At 47.7% G+C, this 19,212-nt stretch overlaps 1 protein-coding gene and 1 long non-coding RNA gene across 2 annotated transcripts; one reads left to right on the top strand and one right to left on the bottom strand.

The window, feature by feature from the left end:
* Nucleotides 1-15,304: 15,304 nt before the first annotated feature.
* Nucleotides 15,305-15,854, bottom strand: LOC136523253 (anther-specific proline-rich protein APG-like). The gene is made up of 2 exons (XM_066516997.1): nt 15,847-15,854; nt 15,305-15,785 (listed from the first exon to the last, which is right to left on the bottom strand). Exons 1-2 carry the CDS (start codon nt 15,852-15,854, stop codon nt 15,305-15,307), a joined length of 489 nt encoding a protein of 162 aa, XP_066373094.1.
* A 56-nt stretch (nt 15,855-15,910) lies between these two features.
* LOC136519642 (uncharacterized) lies at nt 15,911-17,002 on the top strand. Its single transcript, XR_010774998.1, has 2 exons — nt 15,911-16,013; nt 16,724-17,002. It is a non-coding gene; the product is annotated as an uncharacterized lncRNA (long non-coding RNA).
* The last annotated feature ends 2,210 nt before the right edge of the window (nt 17,003-19,212 follow it).

Below are 19,212 nucleotides of genomic sequence, written 5' to 3'. Positions count from 1 at the left end.
CAAATGCACCAAAAGGAGGAGAAGACCCTTCGTGCCCGGGTAGTGGAGACAGAGAAGCAGAGAGATGCTGCGGTGGAGTCTGCGAAGAATGAATGCAAAGGTGCCGTGGGTTCTGCCTGTTTCTTCTTGTATTTTGACTTCTTTTTCCGCTGACTTATTCTTGGGTGTCTTGTCTAGCTCTCCGAGTTGAGAAGCAGAAGCTCTCGGAGAGTATTGATGAAATGAAGGCTCTTGTCCATTCTAGTCATAATAAAGCTGAGGAGGTAATTACTCATGCTGAGGAAGAACTCGCCCTTGCTAAGCTGATTAGGCGCTGAGCTGACAGAGATCTTGTGCAGGCCCAAAAAACTATTGAAGGCTTGTCCGGGAAGCTGGCGACGGCTACTGAAAATTGGAACATTTTGTGGAAATCTTTTCGTTCAGTAGCCGATGTTCTTCGGACTCCAGCGGATGACGGGCAATCTTGGGCGCAGTTCATTCCCCGGATTCCGACTCGTTTCCAAGAGTTTGCGAAGAAGTGTGCCCAAGTATGTACCAAGAACGTGCTGGCCCAGGTCCGGGTCCTTGCTCCAGAGGCGCCTCTGTCCAAGATAGCAGAGGAAGCTGAAAGCCAAGAATACCTTGACGCCGTTGAGAGGATGGAGCCTGAGGTCGAAGGTTTAGCCAGTAGGGTTGTAGACAGTCTAAATATTGACATCTCCCTTTCTGATGACAACGCTTGATTCGATTGAGCATCCCCTTGTAATATTACACTCCTCTTTAAATGAAGATTCTTTATTTTTGTTGATGTATTCTTTGCCTGGGTGCGGTCGAAGTTACTTGTCTTGCTGAGTACTTTGTCCTGTTCCCATCTCTGTTCCGTAAAACATCTCTGTGCGTTATTCTGACGAGACCCCTCGGTTTGTCGAGTACTTTTCTTTTCTTCCTCTTTTGTGATCCGTCGAGTGCTTTGTCCACGCTGTGACTCGTTAGATGTAGATCTTTGTGTTGACAACCTTTCGCCTGCGCTATGTAGAACGACTCGGCATAGAATGTTGCCTTGACAAACTTCGGCATCCGAGTGCTTTCTTGAGTGGCACTTGTGCTTTTCTGAGGAAAAAGTATTCCTATCTGGATGTCCTGGATGTAGCCCCCGAGCCTCTTGCTTTTCGGAACGAAGAGCTGGAGGGTCTTTTTGAAGTTAAATTTCAGTCGATTGGTTTTAGGTGTTAGCTTTTAGCTACCCTTATCGGCGGGCTCAAGCGTCTTTTCAGCTATTTTGCTCTCGGCCAGGATGCTCAGGCATGTTTTCAGCCATTTTGCTTTTTGTTTCGGGTGTTAGCTTTTAGCTACCCTCATCGGCGGGCTCAAGCGTCTTTTCAGCTATTTTGCTCTCGACCGGGATGCTCAGGCATGTTTTCAGCCATTTTGTTTTTTGTTTCGGGTGTTAGCTTTTAGCTACCCTCATCGGCGGGCTCAAGCGTCTTTTCAGCTATTTTGCTCTCGGCCGGGATGCTCAGGCATGTTTTCAGCCATTTTGCTTTTTGTTTCGGGTGTTAGCCTTTAGCTACCCTCATCGGCGAGCTCAAGCGTCTTTTCAGCTATTTTGCTCTCGGCCGGGATGCTCAGGCATGTTTTCAGCCATTTTGCTTTTTGTTTTGGGTGTTAGCCTTTAGCTACCCTCATCGGCGAGCTCAAGCGTCTTTTCAGCTATTTTGCTCTCGGCCGGGATGCTCAGGCATGTTTTCAGCCATTTTGCTTTTTGTTTCGGGTGTTAGCTTTTAGCTACCCTCATCGGCGGGCTCAAGCGTCTTTTCAGCTATTTTGCTCTCGGCCAGGATGCTCAGGCATGTTTTCAGCCATTTTGCTTTTTGTTTCGTGAAAACAACTCGTTGGAAGTCATGACCAGACATGCTGTGGATGAATATCATCTTTATTGATCATGAGTATAAACTACTACATATGTTGTTGAAGAGTATTGTTTTTCGTCAATTGTGAACGTTGGTCCCTTGTGGCTTGCATATCTGTTTTTTCTTGAGTTGTTTTTACGCGTAGAATCTTCTTAGCTGGCTGATGTGCCATGTATTGCTGACTTCTTTTCCATCTTCGGTTATTAACTTGTATGTGCCTGGTCGGTGACTTTTGTGACAATGAACGGACCTTCCCATGGACTGAGTAGCTTATGTCGTCCGTCAGTCTTCTGTATCCTTCTTAGTACTAAGTCTCCGACTTGTAGTGATCGAGGTTGGGTACTCTTGTTGTAATGCCGTCTTAAACCTTGTAGGTATCTGGCTGATTGGAGGGTAGCGTTTACTCTGACTTCTTCTGAGTTGTCGAGTTCTAATCTTCTTGTGTGTTCTGCTTCTCCTTCATCGTATTGTTCTATCTTTGGGGATGTCCAGATCAAGTCGGTGGGCAGTACGTCCTCTGACCCGTAAACTAGGAAGAAGGGTGAGTAGCCTGTTGCTCTGCTTATTTGAGTTCGTAGCCCCAATACTACTTTCGGTAATTCTTCAATCCATTTGGACCCATAGTCCACTAGTTCTTCGTATAACCTTGGCTTTAATCCGGCTAGTATGAGTCCATTAGCCCTTTCTACCTGTCCATTGGCTTCTGGATGTGCAACAGACGCATAGTCTATACTGAAACCACAGTCTTGTGCCCAGCTCTTGAATTCTGTAGCTATGAAGGGGGAGCCTAGATCTATGATGATTCGATTGGGCATGCCGAAGCGATGCATAATGTCTTGGATGAACTCGACTGCTTTGGTTGCGCTGTACTTCGCGAGTGGTTTGTATTCAATCCACTTGGTGAATTTGTCGATTGCTACGAAGATGTACTCGAAACCGCCTTTTGCTTTCTTCAGGGGTCCCACTTGATCCAGTCCCCAGTAGGAAAAGGGCCAAGCGGGTGGGATGCAGATAAGATTGTGAGCTGGTACATGGGCTTGTCTTGCAAACATTTGGCAACCTTTGCATTTTCTGACAAGTTCTTCTGCGTCTTTCAAAGCGGTTGGCCAGTAGAATCCGGTGCGAAATGCTTTGCCAACCAGTGTCCTTGAAGCGGCATGATTTCCACAGCAACCTGAGTGTATTTCATCTAGGATCTCTTTGCCTTCTTCAAATGAGACACATTTTAGGAGTACTCCTGATGATGCCGCTCTTCTGTAAAGTTTATCTCCTACTAGAACGTAGTTTTTGCTTCTGCGAACAATTTGGGTGGCCTCTGCTTTATCTGCTGGCAGTTTATTTTCTTTGATATAGTCGATGAAAACTTGGCTCCATGAAGTGTTGATTACCAAGATCTGAACGTCTTTAGCCTGAATTTCATGTGTTGTTTCACCGGGTTGTTTGATAGAGGGAATTGATAGCTCTTCTATGAATACGCCGGGTGGAACCTTTGCTCTGTCTGATCCGAGCTTGGCAAGGACATCTGCTGCAATGTTGGAATCGCGTAGGACGTGTAAAATTTCTAATCCTTGGAAATGTTTTTCAAGTTTCCGTATTTCAGCACAATAAGCACCCATGTTTTCTTTGGTGCAATCCCAATCTTTGTTGACTTGGTTGATGACTACTGCTGAATCGCCGTATACGAGTAATCTTTTTATTCTGAGGGTAATCGCCACTCGTAGCCCGTGGATGAGGGCTTCATATTCCGCTTCGTTATTTGTAGCTTGCCATAATATCTAAAGGACATACTTGAGTTGTTTTCCTTCTGGAGAAATGAGGAGAACGCCTGCACCGGCCCCGCCTAGTTTGAGTGATCCGTCAAAGTACATCTTCCAGTGGTCAAGGATTGTATCTGATAAAGGCTGTTGAATCTCTGTCCATTCGGCCACGAAATCGGCGAGGGCTTGAGATTTGATTGCTTTCCGTGGGGTGAAATTGATGTCAAGAGCTCCGATTTCAACTGCCCACTTGGATATGCGCCCCGTGGCGTCTTTATTGTGTAGGATGTCTCTGAGTGGAAAATTTGTCACCACGGTAATCTTGTGGCTTTCGAAATAGTGGCGAAGCTTCCGTGAGGTGATGAGTAGAGCGTAGAGTAGTTTTTGTACATGCGGATACCAGATTTTGGATTCTAACAGTACTTCGCTGATGTAGTATACGGGACGTTGCACTTTATACACGCGCCCTTGTTCTTCTCTTTCTATGACTATTGCCGTGCTGATTACGGTAGGAGTTGCCGCAATATATAGCATCATATCTTCATCTTTCTTTGGAGGTGTCAGGATAGGCGACGAGGTGAGGTATTCTTTAAGTTTTTTGAAAGCTTCGTTGGCCTCTATTGTCCACTCAAACTTGTCTGTCTTCTTTAGTAGTTTAAAGAAAGGTAATCCCTTTTCGCCGAGTCTTGATATGAAGCGGTTGAGGGCCGCCATGCATCCTGTTAGTTTCTGCACATCTTTGACACTTCTAGGTGGGCCCATTTCTGTTATAGCTCGAATTTGCTTGGTGCTGGCTTCGATCCCGCGCTGACTGACCAAAAATCCGAGTAGTTGTCCTGAGGGAACTCCAAATACACATTTATTTGGGTTCAATTTCCATCTCCATTTCTTCAAATTTTCAAAGGTTTGCTTTAAATCTTCAATTAGAGTGTCTGGGTTCTTTGTTTTCACCACCACATCGTCCACGTATGCCTCCACGTTTTCACCGATTTGATTCCCAAGGCAAGTCTAGATGGCTCTTTGGTACGTGGCGCCAGCGTTCTTTAGTCCAAACGACATGGTCTTGTAGCAGTAGGCACCAAACGGGGTGATGAAAGATGTCTTGCTCTGGTCTTGTTCTTTTAGTGCGATCTGGTGATACCCTAAATAGCAATCGAGAAAAGATAATAGTGCAGATCCTGCTGTTGAGTCAACTATCTGGTCAATGCGTGGTAGCCCGAACGGATCTTTTGGGCAGTGTTTGTTGAGATCTGTGTAATCGACGCACATGCGCCACTCGTCCGTGTTTTTCTTCTACACAAGGACCGGGTTTGCTAGCCAGTCTGGATGAAGGATTTCCTTGATGAATCCGGCTGCCATCAGTTTTGTTATTTCCTTTTTAATTGCTGCCTTTTTGTCGGGTGAGAATCGCCGTAGCCGTTGCTTTACAGGCTTGGAGCTTTCGTTAACATCAATTCTGTGCTCAGCCAACTCCCTTGGGACTCCTGGCATGTCGGCCGGCTTCCAAGCGAAGATATCTTTGTTGTCCCGAAGAAAGTTGGTGAGCGCGAGTTCCTATTTTGCCGAGAGGTGAGCACTGATGGTTGCTGTCTTGGAGGTATCGCCTGTGCCTAAGTTGATTTGCTTGACGTCGGCTTCTTTTGGTGGTGCGATGATGCTGGGTTTTTTAGCCGGTATTTCTAATTCTTCTTGGCTTGTCTCTGCAGCGATTGTGGCTATTTCTTTTCTTCCATTGTCGGCTTGCGTTTTAGCTGCAATTTGGATTGCCTGAACGTCGCAGTCAAAAGCACGCTTCAAATCACTTCGAAGAGAAAGGATACCGTTGGGTCCTGGCATCTTAAGCAGTAAGTACGGATAATGTGGTATTGCCATGAATTTGGCCAGTGCTGGACGTCCGAGGATTGCATGATATGACGAATCGAAGTCGGCGACCTCAAATTTGATAAACTCTGTTCGGTAGTTTGAAGGAGTTCCAAAGGTAACAGGTAAAGTAATTTGTCCGAGTGGCATGGCTGCTTTGCCAGGTACTATTCTGTAAAAAGGTGTGCTTGTTGGCGTGATCATCCCGGCGAGTTGTAGTCCCATTTTCCTTAGAGTTTCTGAAAAGATGATGTTGAGTCCAGCTCCTCCATCGATTAGTACTTTGGTGATGGTCATACCAGCAATAGTCGGATCTAGGACCAGTGGATAATGGCCTGTGTTTCCCACGCTAGTCCATTGGTCTTCTCTGGTAAATTGGATAGGATACTGTGACCAATTGAGGTATCTTGGTGTAGCCGGTTCTGCTGTCATAATGGTCCGCAGTGCTAGTTTTTCTTGATGTTTGCTTCTGCAATCCGGAGCCCCTGAGAATATCACTGCTACCGTTCCCCTGAGTTTTTGGAATCCTTTGTCCTCGTGGTTGTCTTCTTCTCTTTTCTGATTGTCCTCTTTGGCGCTTTCCTTACTATCTTTTCTTGTGTATCGATCATTGAAAGTGTAGCAATTTCCGATGGTGTGCCTCCCATTAGGGTGCAATGGGCAACGTATGTTTTCAATGTCATCATATCTTCTGGGTTTGGAAAACTTCTTTGACTTGTCGGCCATTGCCACAGTATTGTCTGGTCTACGTTTTCTTTCTTGATGTCTGCTATTTCGGTGATTTTGCATGTCCGAGTTGTCCTGGTTGCTTCTGTCCGGGAACCTCTCTCGTGTTTTTTCTTCTACAGTAATCATCTTTTCTACTGTTCGTCTGAATTCTTCATTGTTTCTCGGATTTTCTTTGCAGAAGTCTTGAAATTGCCACCTAGCCATGATTCCGTGAGAGAAAGCTTCAATTACTTCTCGTTCGGTTATGTCATGCACTTGAGCTCGTAGTTCGCCGAATCGTCGATAGTAATTTCTGAGACTTTCACCTCCCTTTTGCTTGAGTCCTTTTAGTTCTGCATGAGTGATTGGGTGTGTAATGATTCCCGCGAAATTCTCACAAAAAGCTCTTTGCAAATCCTCCTAATTTCTGATAGATCCTAGGTTCAGTTTGTCGAACCATTGGAGGGGCATGGCCTCCAGTGCCATGGGAAAGAAAAGGGTTTTGATATCGTCGTCTCCTCCGGCTAGTTCAATTGATTGTGAATATATTCTGAGCCATTGCCTTGGTTCAGTTTTGCCATCATACTTGGAGTAGTTAGACGGTTTGAATTTGTGAGGTAATCGTACCAATGCAAGCCTGTTCGTGAAACAGGGGAACCTGTCGTGTGCCTTGGTTTCTTTGAATTTAGATTCGGCACCTTCTTCTGGCCAACTGTTGTTCTGATGGCAATAATCTTGCGAGGTTGTCTGGGTAGGTACCCTACTCCTAGTCTTCCTTGGTTGTTCAAATCGGTGGCCCTGATTATGTTCCTTCCTACTTCCCCCGTCATGGCTTCCACTTGGCCCAAGTCTTTCAAAAGCGGATTTCCTTTGATTTTGATCCTCTTGCCTGTGGGTTGTTGATCTGGCGGGTAATCTTGATCGAGCTTTCTCTTCATGCGTTCTCGGGATCGTCGATCGAAGTAAGTCCTGGAGCTGTTCGTACTTCTCAGCAGGATGTGAAGTTGCTTCGAGTTCTTCTAATGCTTCTCGAATCTTATCGTAAGGCGTATTTGCCGTGCGTCTTCCTTCGACTTCTCGTTGCGATTTTCTTTTGTCGTACTCAGCCAATTCTGACTCATATTTGATCCAAGCTTCCCTGCGCTGCCTAGCACGGTGTTGGCGCCCTTGCTTCAACTTGTTTTTTCTTTCTCTAGCTTTTTTCTGACTATCGGTTTCTCCATCATAGCCCTGGGCAAAAGGTGATATGTTGGATTCTGATTCATCTGATGATCTGACATTGGGTGCTTCCGGGGGATTTAATGGTGACCGCGGACGTCGAACCATGAGCACTTCTCGTGCGTGAGTCGTTCTGTTATTGGCGTTAGTTTTCATGCTGTCGGAGTCGCTGATAACTTTAGTAGATGCCTCGGTGTCGTAGATCGAGTCTCCTTCTTGGTAAGGTAGAATAGCTGTTGTTGTTGTGCCAACTAGTTGGGTTCCGCTACCTTCAGGAACAGAACCCGGCCAGTGGATGATACAGTCTTGCGATGTGATCGTTAGCACGAGACCCTCCTGAGCTCCTGTCAGTGGTATCCTGAATCTTGGATTGAAAGATCTTTCGAACTGTCCCTGATAGGACTTTGCCATGTTGTCGAGCCCAAATGGAAAAGAACTCGACTTCTTGAGAGAACTTTGAGGGTAATCCGAGTTGTTTTGGGTTGTGCTCTGGAATCTTGCCAAAAAAGAACTCGGTTTCTTGAAAGCACTCGGATAAAACTTCGCCTTGGAGCTTGAATTCGAATCGGATACGAGTGGTCGTGAAATCTGATTTGAATCGGATACTATGGGCTGCACAAATCTTCTGGTGAGCTGATCCGTTGCAGTTGTTGAAATAGGAACTTCTTTATGATGATCTGGATCTTTGAGGAGATGGCCCTGAAGCTTGCTGTTGTTGTCTGCCTCGCAGATCCATGAGCCGAAGATGAAAGTTGATCCGGTCGGGAAGATTATGTTGTCGAGGTCCATCGAGCTCTCGGATGCAAAGTCGCCGAAAGCCCCTACCTGGTGCGCCAGCTGTCGATGTTTCACCACCGATAGCCTGCCATGGGGGTACCCAGGGCAGTATGTTCGGGCTTTGGCGTATGCTGAACTCGATGGTTAACGCAAGAGACAGCCGATTTATCCTGGTTCAGGCCCTCGATCGTCGATCGAGTAATAACCTTACGTCCAGTCGGCCTTAGCCTTTGTGTTGGATTGATTGTGATATGCTCTGTTCTCCTTTTCTCAGGAGCCCTGCCCTCCTTTATATAGTCAGGAAGCCAGAGTCCTAGTCGGTTTACAATGAGACTTCCTAGTAGGATTACTTAATAGTTCTACTACTAAGATTACATGGGAAGAATCCTAGTTGAACTAGATCTTCTTTCTCCCTTGCGGGGTATCCTGTGGGTCCCGCATCGACACAAAGGTACTCCCCCTTGCTAGACACTCTGCATGAAGGCCTCCATTTCTTGCATCCTCCTCTCCTAGGCCGCGAACGCTTCCCTCTAGGCCTACAGCTACGTGCTCTGAGCCTCGACCACAAGCTTCTAGGCCTGCAGCTCGGCCTGCAATACAAACTTCAATGTTTCAGTAATGCAAATGTAACTTAGGTGTGCAAAGATGAACGCACGACGAGTAAAACAGGACGTACCTCGAGAGCGTCGACCCGCTATAGTGACGGAGTAGGCCATGGGCGTATGGGCTGGCTGGAGCTCGTGCTCCGTGCTCGGAGCACGTCGAGAGAGGGAATAGTGGTGGAGTCGATGGCACCGTCTGCAATCCACAGCCACCCATGCTTCTTGCCTCCTCCTAGCCTCATGATGGTCTCTACATCAATGGGCTTAGTGCGCACATCGTAATCTTCCCCATGGACCTCCCTCACCTTTGAGGTGTACTCTTGGACCTTAGTGTGCACGGTCGGGTCGGAGTACACCTCGCGCGGGGCAGACGGGTCGAAGGAGATAGAGGAAGACACCCTGCCCATGTGGGACATAGCCCACGCAGAGAACTCCGAGACCTCCACGCCCTGGTGTCCAGCCTCCTGTGAGTAAGACGACAAGATGGTGAGAAATAAGGCAGAACTCAGCGTCAAATAAGATAAAAGAAATCACTTACATATGCTTGTTTGTAGGCGGGGAGGCTGTGGCTGCCTTGATGGTGAGTAGCACCTCGCCTCAGCAGACGCTGGTCCCGCTGCCTCGCGTGGTTCTCAACGAAGTCGTTGGACAACCACCTGTCCACGATCATCTCCCAGCACACGGAGTGGGATCGGCACCACCAGGGAATCACCTACAAGTCATCGATTATTTGACATAGAAAAAGATAAAATTAAACCAACTTAATCTCAAAACGAATCATTATTAATGTTTTTCGTCTACCTCAAGGTACTGGGCCCAGGACAGCTCCACCTGTCTTGCATCAGGCTTGCTGATGGACTGCTTCAACACCACGGCGTAGTAGTCTCTGTGGGCCTACACGCGTGCCTCGTGGTGCATGTCGGTGACGTACTTCCTACAGGCGGCGGCAACCGCCTGATCCGCTCGGGCCTCAAGTCCTTCTTCCGGCTTAAAATACCTCTACATACAAAACCGATGTATCCATTCATTATTTCAATAAAAGACTTGCCCAATGAAAATGTTGTGCGAGAGAGACTTACCCAAAACTCCGCCAGTACCCGCTCCTGCTTGTTGCGGTACCTATCGTCAGGGGCCAACTGGTACCTGTCCCACGTGTAGGCTGGCTCCCGCACGTCCTTGGACACGTTCACAAGGCTGAGGTACCATTTCCTACACAAAACACCAAGGATGCTCGTGGGGGAGCGTGCAGGAGTACCCGACAAAACCAATCAGGCCCTGCATAAGTGATTAAGAAAATTTATCAGTTCCTCTTTTGATTTCCAACATTATCATATAAAGTAGTTGTGATAACATCTATAGTTACTTACCTCTTTGCCATAGGGCGAATTAGTGCCTAGTTGCGAGGAAGCGAAGGCTGAGGGAGGCTCGCGGGACCTCGCTGGTAGACAGTCGGGGTAGCAGAACTGTCGCCCTCGGCGACCTCGTCCTCAGCCACCTCGTCCTCGTCCTCGACCTTGTCCTCGGGCGTGGCCGTCACGTGCTCCTCCTCCATCACCTCGTCTGAAGGTGGCGGGGAAGGAGTCCGCTACCTCTTGCTGACCCTGGTCCTCCTCCTCTGACCTCTTGTGGACGCTACCCCTGACCCTGACCCCTCATCTGAAACGAGAGGGCGTGGTCTCCCATAAAGGGAGGCTATCTCACGTCGTGGATGGCTGCTCGCCATCACTTGCAATCACAAAGAATGAACAAGACTTATTAGTATATATATTAGAAATAGATTCAAAATAAATAAAGAAAACACAAACTAAAACAAACGTAGTATTACATGTATTAGGAATAATCTTCATGATTAGGATCATAGGTGTCGTCATCACTGTCAAAATTGTCCAAATGGGCAACACTATCTGAAGGTTCTATGTTGTCTTCGTCGTCATTGCCTAGCTTTAATCGGTCAAGCATTTCTATGTCCTTGGCATTTTGCACCACATCTCCATCAACCTCGTCATCCTCTGTTTCGTTGTCTACTTCCATTTCGATCGCTTCGGGTAAGACTATCTCAAACATGCCTGGTAGCCCATCTTCTTGATAGAACTGTCCATCATATGTGTTTGCGTTGAAGTTGTAATCGTCATCGTTTGGGGCAGGTAGTTTACCGTGTGGAGACACCTGGTGCACAATAGCCCAACCCTTAAGATCCGCTTTATCTTGGTTGGCATATCACGTATAGTACACCTGCACGGCCTGTTGAGCCACAATGTAGACATCTTTTCCTGGATAGACGGAATCTTCTCGAATCTCGACTAGCCCAAGATGAGGGGTCCGTCTCGTTTCTCGAGGATTAAACCAGTGGCATTTGAACACGACAGGTTTATGTTTGTAACCATGAAATGAGAGTTCATAGATTTCCTCAACTCTACCATGATAGTCGAGGCCATCATTGCCGGGCGTACAAACTCCGATATTTGTGGTTTTCCGTTTGGGCCGAGTCTGCTCATATCTTGTTGTGTGGAAGCGATATCCGTTCACGTCATAACTTGTAAATGACTGCACCCTAACGTCATAGCCACCTGCAACCTGTCTCAACTCCTCACTCATGGAAGAGTCAGTCTAGGCCTGCAAGCTCAAGCATGATAGGTCATTATATTAATCAAACGAATGAGAAACTTGGAATATGGAACGTGGGAGCTAAATTGGACATTACCTTTTGTTTGAACCAAGAAATGAAATCAGGCCTCCCCGCACCCGCACCTCGAGAAAGAAGGGTGTCATGTTCCTGTGAGGTAGGATCCCTTGATTGATGCCAGGACTCACGAACAAATTCCCTGTCTGAACGAGAATCAGTGGGGTTGCATGAAGAATATTCAGGGCGTATTGAAACAAGTTCGTTGAGAGCTTACTCGACGAACGGCTGCACCTTAGGAAGGTTGGTCAACACATATAGCATGACACTTCGCCACTCTTCATTTCCCAATATCTTATTGGTCGATCCACTTGCGCTGCCGAGTTGGCCTTGGAACAGGCTATGGGTCCATTCATTTTCGCCAACATTGTAACGAGGGAGTGGATTATGATTGCTAGGAAGTTTCGGCTTGTAGTATAGTGTTGTGAAGTTTGACACCTCCTCCCTTAGACTTGCCTCTATAATGGAAGCCTCAATTCTGGCTTTATTTGTATATTTCTTGCGAAGAGTCTTTAGACATCTCTCGATTGGATAGCACCACCGGGCTTGCATGCCCCCCCCAAACGTGCCTCGGACGGGAGGTGCATAATCAGATGCTGCATGGGCAAGAAGAAGATGGGTGGAAAGATCTCCTCCAGCTTACAGAGCAACACAGGTGCCGCTTTTTCCAAGTCCTGAGCGACGGTCTGAGATATCTCCTTGGAACAAAGCTGACGAAAGAAAAAGCTCAACTCTGCCAGCACTTGCCAGACATGGTTAGGGACATAGCCTCGGACCATCACTGGAAGAAGCCGCTCAATCCATATGTGGTAGTCATGACTCTTCATCCCGTTGACTCATAAAGTGCCTAAGTTCACTCGCCTGCTCAGATTCGCTGCATATCCATCTGGGAACATTAACGTCTTGATCCATTTTAGTACTTCCCTCCTTTGATCGGGTTCCGAGACGAAATCGACCTTAGGTCTTTTCCATTGTTTGTTTTGGCCACTAGGAGGCCGCATCTCTTGCTTCGGTCTATCACACAACATCGCTAGGTCCACTCTAGCCTTAACATTGTCCTTAGACTTGTCAGTGTTCATGAGAGTTCCCCAAAGTGCCTCGGCGATATTCTTTTCGGTGTGCATTACATCAATGTTATGTGGCAGAAGAAGGTCATCGAAATAGGATAGCCTCGTTAAGCCAGACTTATGAGTCCACATATGTTCCTCACCATATCCCACAAAACCACCTCCTTCATTGGGCACGAGAGCATCTATCTGAGCACGCACCTCAGCACCACTCTTCATGCGTGGTTTAGGGTCTATCACTGCAACACCTTTCGTAAAGTTCTTGATGTCTTGTCTGAATGGATGGTTAGAAGGGAGGAATTGACGATGCCTGTCGAACGATGAATACTTGCCACCCTTCTTCAACCAAATGAACCTCACAGCTTCCTTGCATATTGGGCACGAGAACTTCCCATGGACACACCAGGCGGCGAATAACCCATACGCCAGGAAGTCATGCAGGGAGTAGTGGTACCAAACATGCATCTTGAAGGTTGATTTTGTAGCTCGGTCGTATGTCCATACCCCCTTCTCCCAAGCGTCGATCAATTCATCAATCATAGGCTCCATGTACACACTCATATTACTCCCCGGGTGTCCAGGAATTATCAACGACAAGAAGACGTTATGCCGTTGAAAGAAGATGCTGGAGGGGAGATTCAGGGGGATAACAAACATGGGCCAACATGTGTATGGGGCAGACAACTGTCCATAAGGATTGAACCCATCTGTTGCCAGCGCGACACGTACATTACGAGCCTCAGCTGCTTTGTCAGGATGTTTGTCATTAAAGTACGTCCATGCTTTGGCATCGGACGGATGCACCATCGTCCATGGCTTGTACCGTACACCTTCTTTATGCCATGTCATCTATTTCACGGATTCCTCGGTCATGAAAAGCCGTTGGATCCTCGGCACAAACGGAAGGTGCCGTAGGACTTTTGCGGGGATCGTAAGCTGCCTCTTCTGGCCATCTCTAGAGTCTACCTCCAGGTACCTTGAGGATTTACACTTCGGACAGTACTTTGCATCCTTGTGATCTTTCCTAAATAAGACGCACCCGTTCAGACAAACATGTATCTTGTCATATGGCATCTTAAGCATACGAAGTAGTTTCTGTGACTCGTGCAAGTTCTTCGGCAGAATGTGCTTCTCCGGTAGCATGCTGTTAAACACGGCCAACATCTTATCAAAGCCTTCGCGACTCAGATTTAACTCAGCCTTCAACCCCATAACACGTCCAATGGCATCCAGCTGAGAAATCGTTGTACTCTCATGAAGGGGTTTCTGTGCCGAGTCCAACATTTCGTAGAAGGCCTTAGCGGCTTCCTCCATCTCCTCCTTCTCATGTCCTTCTGCAAAGTGAGCTTGGTGAGTGTCATCTAGCATGTCTGCTACTCTGGCATCATCATCAAAAGCCTCAAGGTGTGGTCTCACCACCTCCGCTCTTATACGATCTGCTTCACCATGGTGGATCCACCGGTGGTAGCCAGCCGTATAACCATTATACACAAGATATTTACCCATGGTCACCTTGTCTACCCTTCTGTTGTTGTCACATTTGCTACAGGGACACCAAAGTTTAGAATTTCCTTTAGCTACACCCGAGCTCCATGCATGTTCCAAGAAAGCATCTGTCCCATTCACCCACTTAATGTCAAAGTCACTCCTGCTTCTCCGGCTCGTGTACATCCACTGACGGTCTTCCATCCTTCCACATATACAACACATAGTAATGTAACCATCAATTGCATCTACGCGGTGTTCCTACTCTCTAATAGGTGAGGATAGGTCCTAATCCCACCCCTGGATGCGTAGATGAGGTTAGTTTCCATGCTTCGCTCCCTATACCAGACAGAATTTTGGCAGCACCTCCCCGCCGTTCTCCCGATACACGTCCTGCAAGGGAGAGTGTGTATCCATAGAACAACAAGGAGGTGATGCCGAAAGTCTGCCTTGGACCGGAGCGGACCATGGAAACTAACCTCATCTACGCATCCGCGGGCTGTCCAAAAAATGTGGACAATCCGAAACAGATACGGTCGCAGATATGCAAAGATCCGCATACCTCCGATCGTATCTGTTTTGGACGGGAGACGCCTAACTAGGTTACGCAACCTACGACCATGATACGGATAGAGGGGTTATACCTAAGGTGCCGGTGAGGTCAGGCTAGCGGGGCGGTGTCAAGTCGGTGCAGTAGCGATGCGATGCAGTGCAGGCAGACCCACAATGCCCACGAAGACGATCGGGGTCCTCTGGTCCCCTCCGACGGATCCTCTGCAATATAAAAAGGCAACAGGTTAAAAAATTCGGCAGCACCTCCCCTGCACAGTGAGGTTTCCATAACCTGCAAAAAAGAACGGCACGAAGGCCGACATTCACAACGGCACGAAGGCCGACAACAACAACGGCACGAAGGGCCTCATATCGACATACAGCATGAAGGCCCACACAACCACATACGGCACGAAGGCCAATTACGAGAGTTCTACCTAGTGTTGCGGCGGAGTCGGGCGGAGTGGTGTGAGGTTTAGTTTCTTCTCCGGTGAGGTCGAGGGCGCCGGAGTACTCCTCTCCCCTTCCCTTCTCTCTTCTCCGCTTCTCCTCTCCTTCCTCTTCTTCTCCTTCTCCTCTCCTTTTCCTCTTCTTCTCTTTCTCTTCCCCTTCCTCCTTCTCCTCTATTCCTTCTCTTCTTCCTCCTAATTCACCTTTGCCTCCTCCCCTCCAACACCAGCCGGCGACCAGGCCAAGCTGAGGGCTGGCCTCAGGGTGGTGGTGGGGACGGGGCGGCCGGGCGCAGGGGGCCGCCGGTGGGGGCCGACGTGGGGGCAGGAGGGCCGGCACGGGGGGAGGAGGGCCGACTGGGCGCGGGGCGGCCGCCGGTGGAGCCGGGGCGGCCGGGCGCAGGGGGCCGCCGGTGGTGGCCGGCGCGGGGGGAGGAGGGCTGGCCGGGCGCGGGGCGGCCACCGGTGGAGCCGGGGCGGCCGGGCGCAGCTACAGGGGGCCGCCGGCGGTGGTGGCTAGGGTGGAAGAGGGGGGCCGGCGTGGGGCGCGGGGCGGCCGCCGGTGGGAGCTGAGGTCGGGGGAGGGGCGGCCAGGCGCGGGGCGGCGCGGAGGCGGGGCGGCGTGGCGGCCTGCGGCGTGGCGGGCGGGCGGCGAGGTGAGTGGCGGCGAGGGTGCGGAACCGAGCGCAGGCACAGGCGCAGGTGCGTGGCAGACCCGCTGTTACTGTAGCAAAACCACCGCTGAAAACCGCCCAGGGGGTAAAATAGACGGTTTTAGAAAGTTCAGGGGGGTAAAACAGACGGTTTCATAGTTGTGGGTGAAGTAGACCAAGTATGAAAGGTGGGGGGTTAAGTAGACTTTTTCCTTTTCTCATACATTCTATCTCTTGGTCCAGGGAAAGAGCAACTTTAGGTGCTACATGAAATTGACTCCTCATGAACTGTGATTCATTCCAATTTCTATAAGAGGTAACTCATATGGTCAGATCTCTGTATTTTTCCAACCTATTGGTTCTTAGGTTCGATTGTTTTAGAAATTCTGCGTGCCATATTTGGCATACTTGCTATTTCTATTAGTTTCCGGCTGTTATTCAGCCCCAGTTCGTCTGTACCTTCCTGTTTTATTTTTGTTATAAATTGGTGCTCTACGATGACATGCTTTAGGTCTCACCTTTTTCCAAGATGCCTCCAAAATTCATGTCTCTGTTTCTTAAAACACTTCTAATTTGGGTGTTATTTTCCTTCATTATCTCATGGTTCCATGTCAATTGTTTGGCAGAATTCAGATCCAATGGTGTTCTTATCCCACTGGAATATTTTGCCATTACCGTTTATTACTTCCGCTGAAAAGATGAGGTGGCAGAGGTTGATGCTTTACATAAAAAATTTGGCCTCCATTTCCTACACTGCAGATGTCATTCTTACCCTGATGTTTAAACATGGAGTGCAGTGTTTCATCTCACAAAAAACATTTGCCTTCCTATCGCAATCAACGTAGTTCCGAACAAAACATTAAACTGTCGACGACAACTGTCAATAAACATTAAACTGTACAAAAACCTGAGCATCTTCTACTGGATTTATCTTATCTAGCCATGAATCATGACACAGCAAATGTGGTTCTTCAATTGGATTTTTTTCCGCTATAGTTTTGGACTCATGCTTCAGCTTATCAACAGGTCTAATCATCTGCATAGATGGCCTCAGGATGATAGCAAAATGAACGGCTTCTTTTATGGTGCTGTTGCAGACTCAGACTCCTCTTTATGCCAACAGGGTACATCATTCCAGTTTGCGTTCGTGTGTGTCCTCAGATTTAGGCACTTATGTTTTCCTGTCTGTTACAAAATTTGCCATTTTAATTACCCAATGTTGTTCTTTGCGAGATCACATATTGGGATTCTATACATGCTACTCAAATTATGTTTAATACTCCTTCCTAATTTCTTTGCGATTCATTGCATTTGCCTGACCGCCATCCTCCCTAAATTTATGTGCGATGTTTAGACTCATTTCACTTCGACATATACTATCTATATATGTATATTTGTGGCGATCAAATTCGAATTTGAATTATATATATATATATATATATATATATATATATATATATATATATATATATATATATATATATATATATACATGTATATATATATATATATGGTCAGATTTGAATTTGAATTATTTTTTTTGCTGGAAAATTCACTGTAGGGGCGGTTCTTGATGGAACCGCCCTTACAAATACACACAGCAGGGGCGGCTGGTGATACAGCCGTTCTTACAGAAGTCCACTACAGGGGCGACTGATATTACCAGCCGCCCCTACAGATGGCACTGTAGGTGCGGCTGAAAACACCAGCCGCCCCTATAGAGGGCACTGCAGGGGCGGTCAGGAAACCGCCCCTACAGAGACACCCTCTGTAGAAACACCCTGGGAAGGGCGGCTGACGCAGCCGCCCCTACAGTGGAATTCTGTAGTAGTGTTTGGTAGGTCGCTGTTACGAACGGAAGCATGACCACATTCCACGTTTCCTCATGGGAACATGGCTGCTAAGTGTTACCTCTAAGCCCTTGTTTAGTTTTACCCTAACTTCCAAAAAGTTGCTACAGTACCTGTCACATCGAATGTTTGTGGCCCGTGCATGGAGCATTAAATATAGACGAAAAGAAAAACTAATTGTACAGTTTGGTGGGAAATTGCGAGACGAACGTTTTGAGCCTAATTAGTCCATGTTTGAACACTATTTGCCAAATAAAAACGAACGTGCTACAATAGCCCCAAAATCTAAATTTCTACAACTAAACACAGCCTAAAGTTAGCAGCTGGGTTTCAGCTCCAGATGAAAATTCAGTAGGGAAAAAGAGGAATGATGGGCGGAAGAAAATCGCTAACGGTCAAAATAAAAGATTTACTCACTTAAGTTGAACCCGAAATAAATTACTCAATTACTCCTGGTAGTTAGCAGTCTCCCAAAATAAATAAATTATAGATTGTCTAATTTATGCATTATCTTGTTATGGACAGCTACTCGTGTATGTATTATGGAGTATTGTCAGTTGAAACGAGGATTTATTAACACTAGTCTTGAACATGCATGGCAGGCATCGCTACTTGGAGAGGCCATCACTGGGAAAGGCATCCTTGCCCAGCTGAACCTGGAGACGGGCATCCCCATCTATGAGGCGGAGCCCCTCCTCTTCTTCATCCTCTTCACCCTCCTTGGGGCCATTGGCGCTCTCGGGGACCGTGGTTGGTTCGTCGACGAGGAGGTCACCGGCCTGGACAAGGCCGTCATCCAACCCGGCAAGGGCTTCCGCGGCGCCCTCGGCCTCAGCGAGGGAGGTAAAAACAAAAGAAAAAAGAACTGCTCATGACACTTTCGCATGCAGCTGTCTCTTGTTCGTTGATTTGAACTTTTTTTTTATTTAATGGTGGTGCCTGCTGTGCATGCGATGCAGGGCCGCTGTTTGGCCGGGTTCACCAAGTCGAATGAGCTGTTCGTGGGGCGGCTGGCGCGGCTGGGCGTGGCCTTCTGCATCATCGGCGAGATCATCACCGGGAAGGGCGCGCTGGCGCAGCTCAACATCGAGACGGGGGTGCCCAACTGCCCATCAACAAGATCGAGCCGCTCGTCATCTTCAACGTCCTCTTCTTCTTCGTCGCCGCCATCAACCCCGGCACCGGCAGGTTCATCATCGGCGAAGGCGAAGAAGAATAGGCTGATTGATGATGGCCTTGGACATGATGAGTGATGAGTAGTGTGCGCTTGGGTTACCTGTGATTGATCGATCAGTGCGTGTGCGTACGTGCTTTGTTGTGTATTAGTAAGCGTGATGAGACCTCGAAAGGTAGGGTGTCGTGTTCGGTTGTCTTGTAGAAACAAGAGCTTATGTTAGCTAATATGCAATGCTTGCAAGAAAGTGTTATTCTAGCTTGAGATGCATGGATGGAGGGAGCACATGTTCTCCTAGACTAGATCTTGTTCAGTTCGAGAGATCACCGGCCAACCATCGGTATAAATCACACTGACCTTCGGTACTGAACTTCATTTCTCTTAGGCGCTCTCTTCTGTAACTCTACTCCATTTCCGTTTGGGCCTGTTTGTTTAGACTTTTTTGGGAGCTTTTGATCTTAGCTTTTGGACTTAAAAAAAAAACTCACGGA

Source organism: Miscanthus floridulus, chromosome 18 (genome assembly GCF_019320115.1).
Source record: "Miscanthus floridulus cultivar M001 chromosome 18, ASM1932011v1, whole genome shotgun sequence".
NCBI classification, from domain to species: domain Eukaryota; kingdom Viridiplantae; phylum Streptophyta; class Magnoliopsida; order Poales; family Poaceae; genus Miscanthus; species Miscanthus floridulus.
Note: the sequence above shows the minus strand (reverse complement) of the source record. Positions and strands in the feature narration are given on the sequence as shown.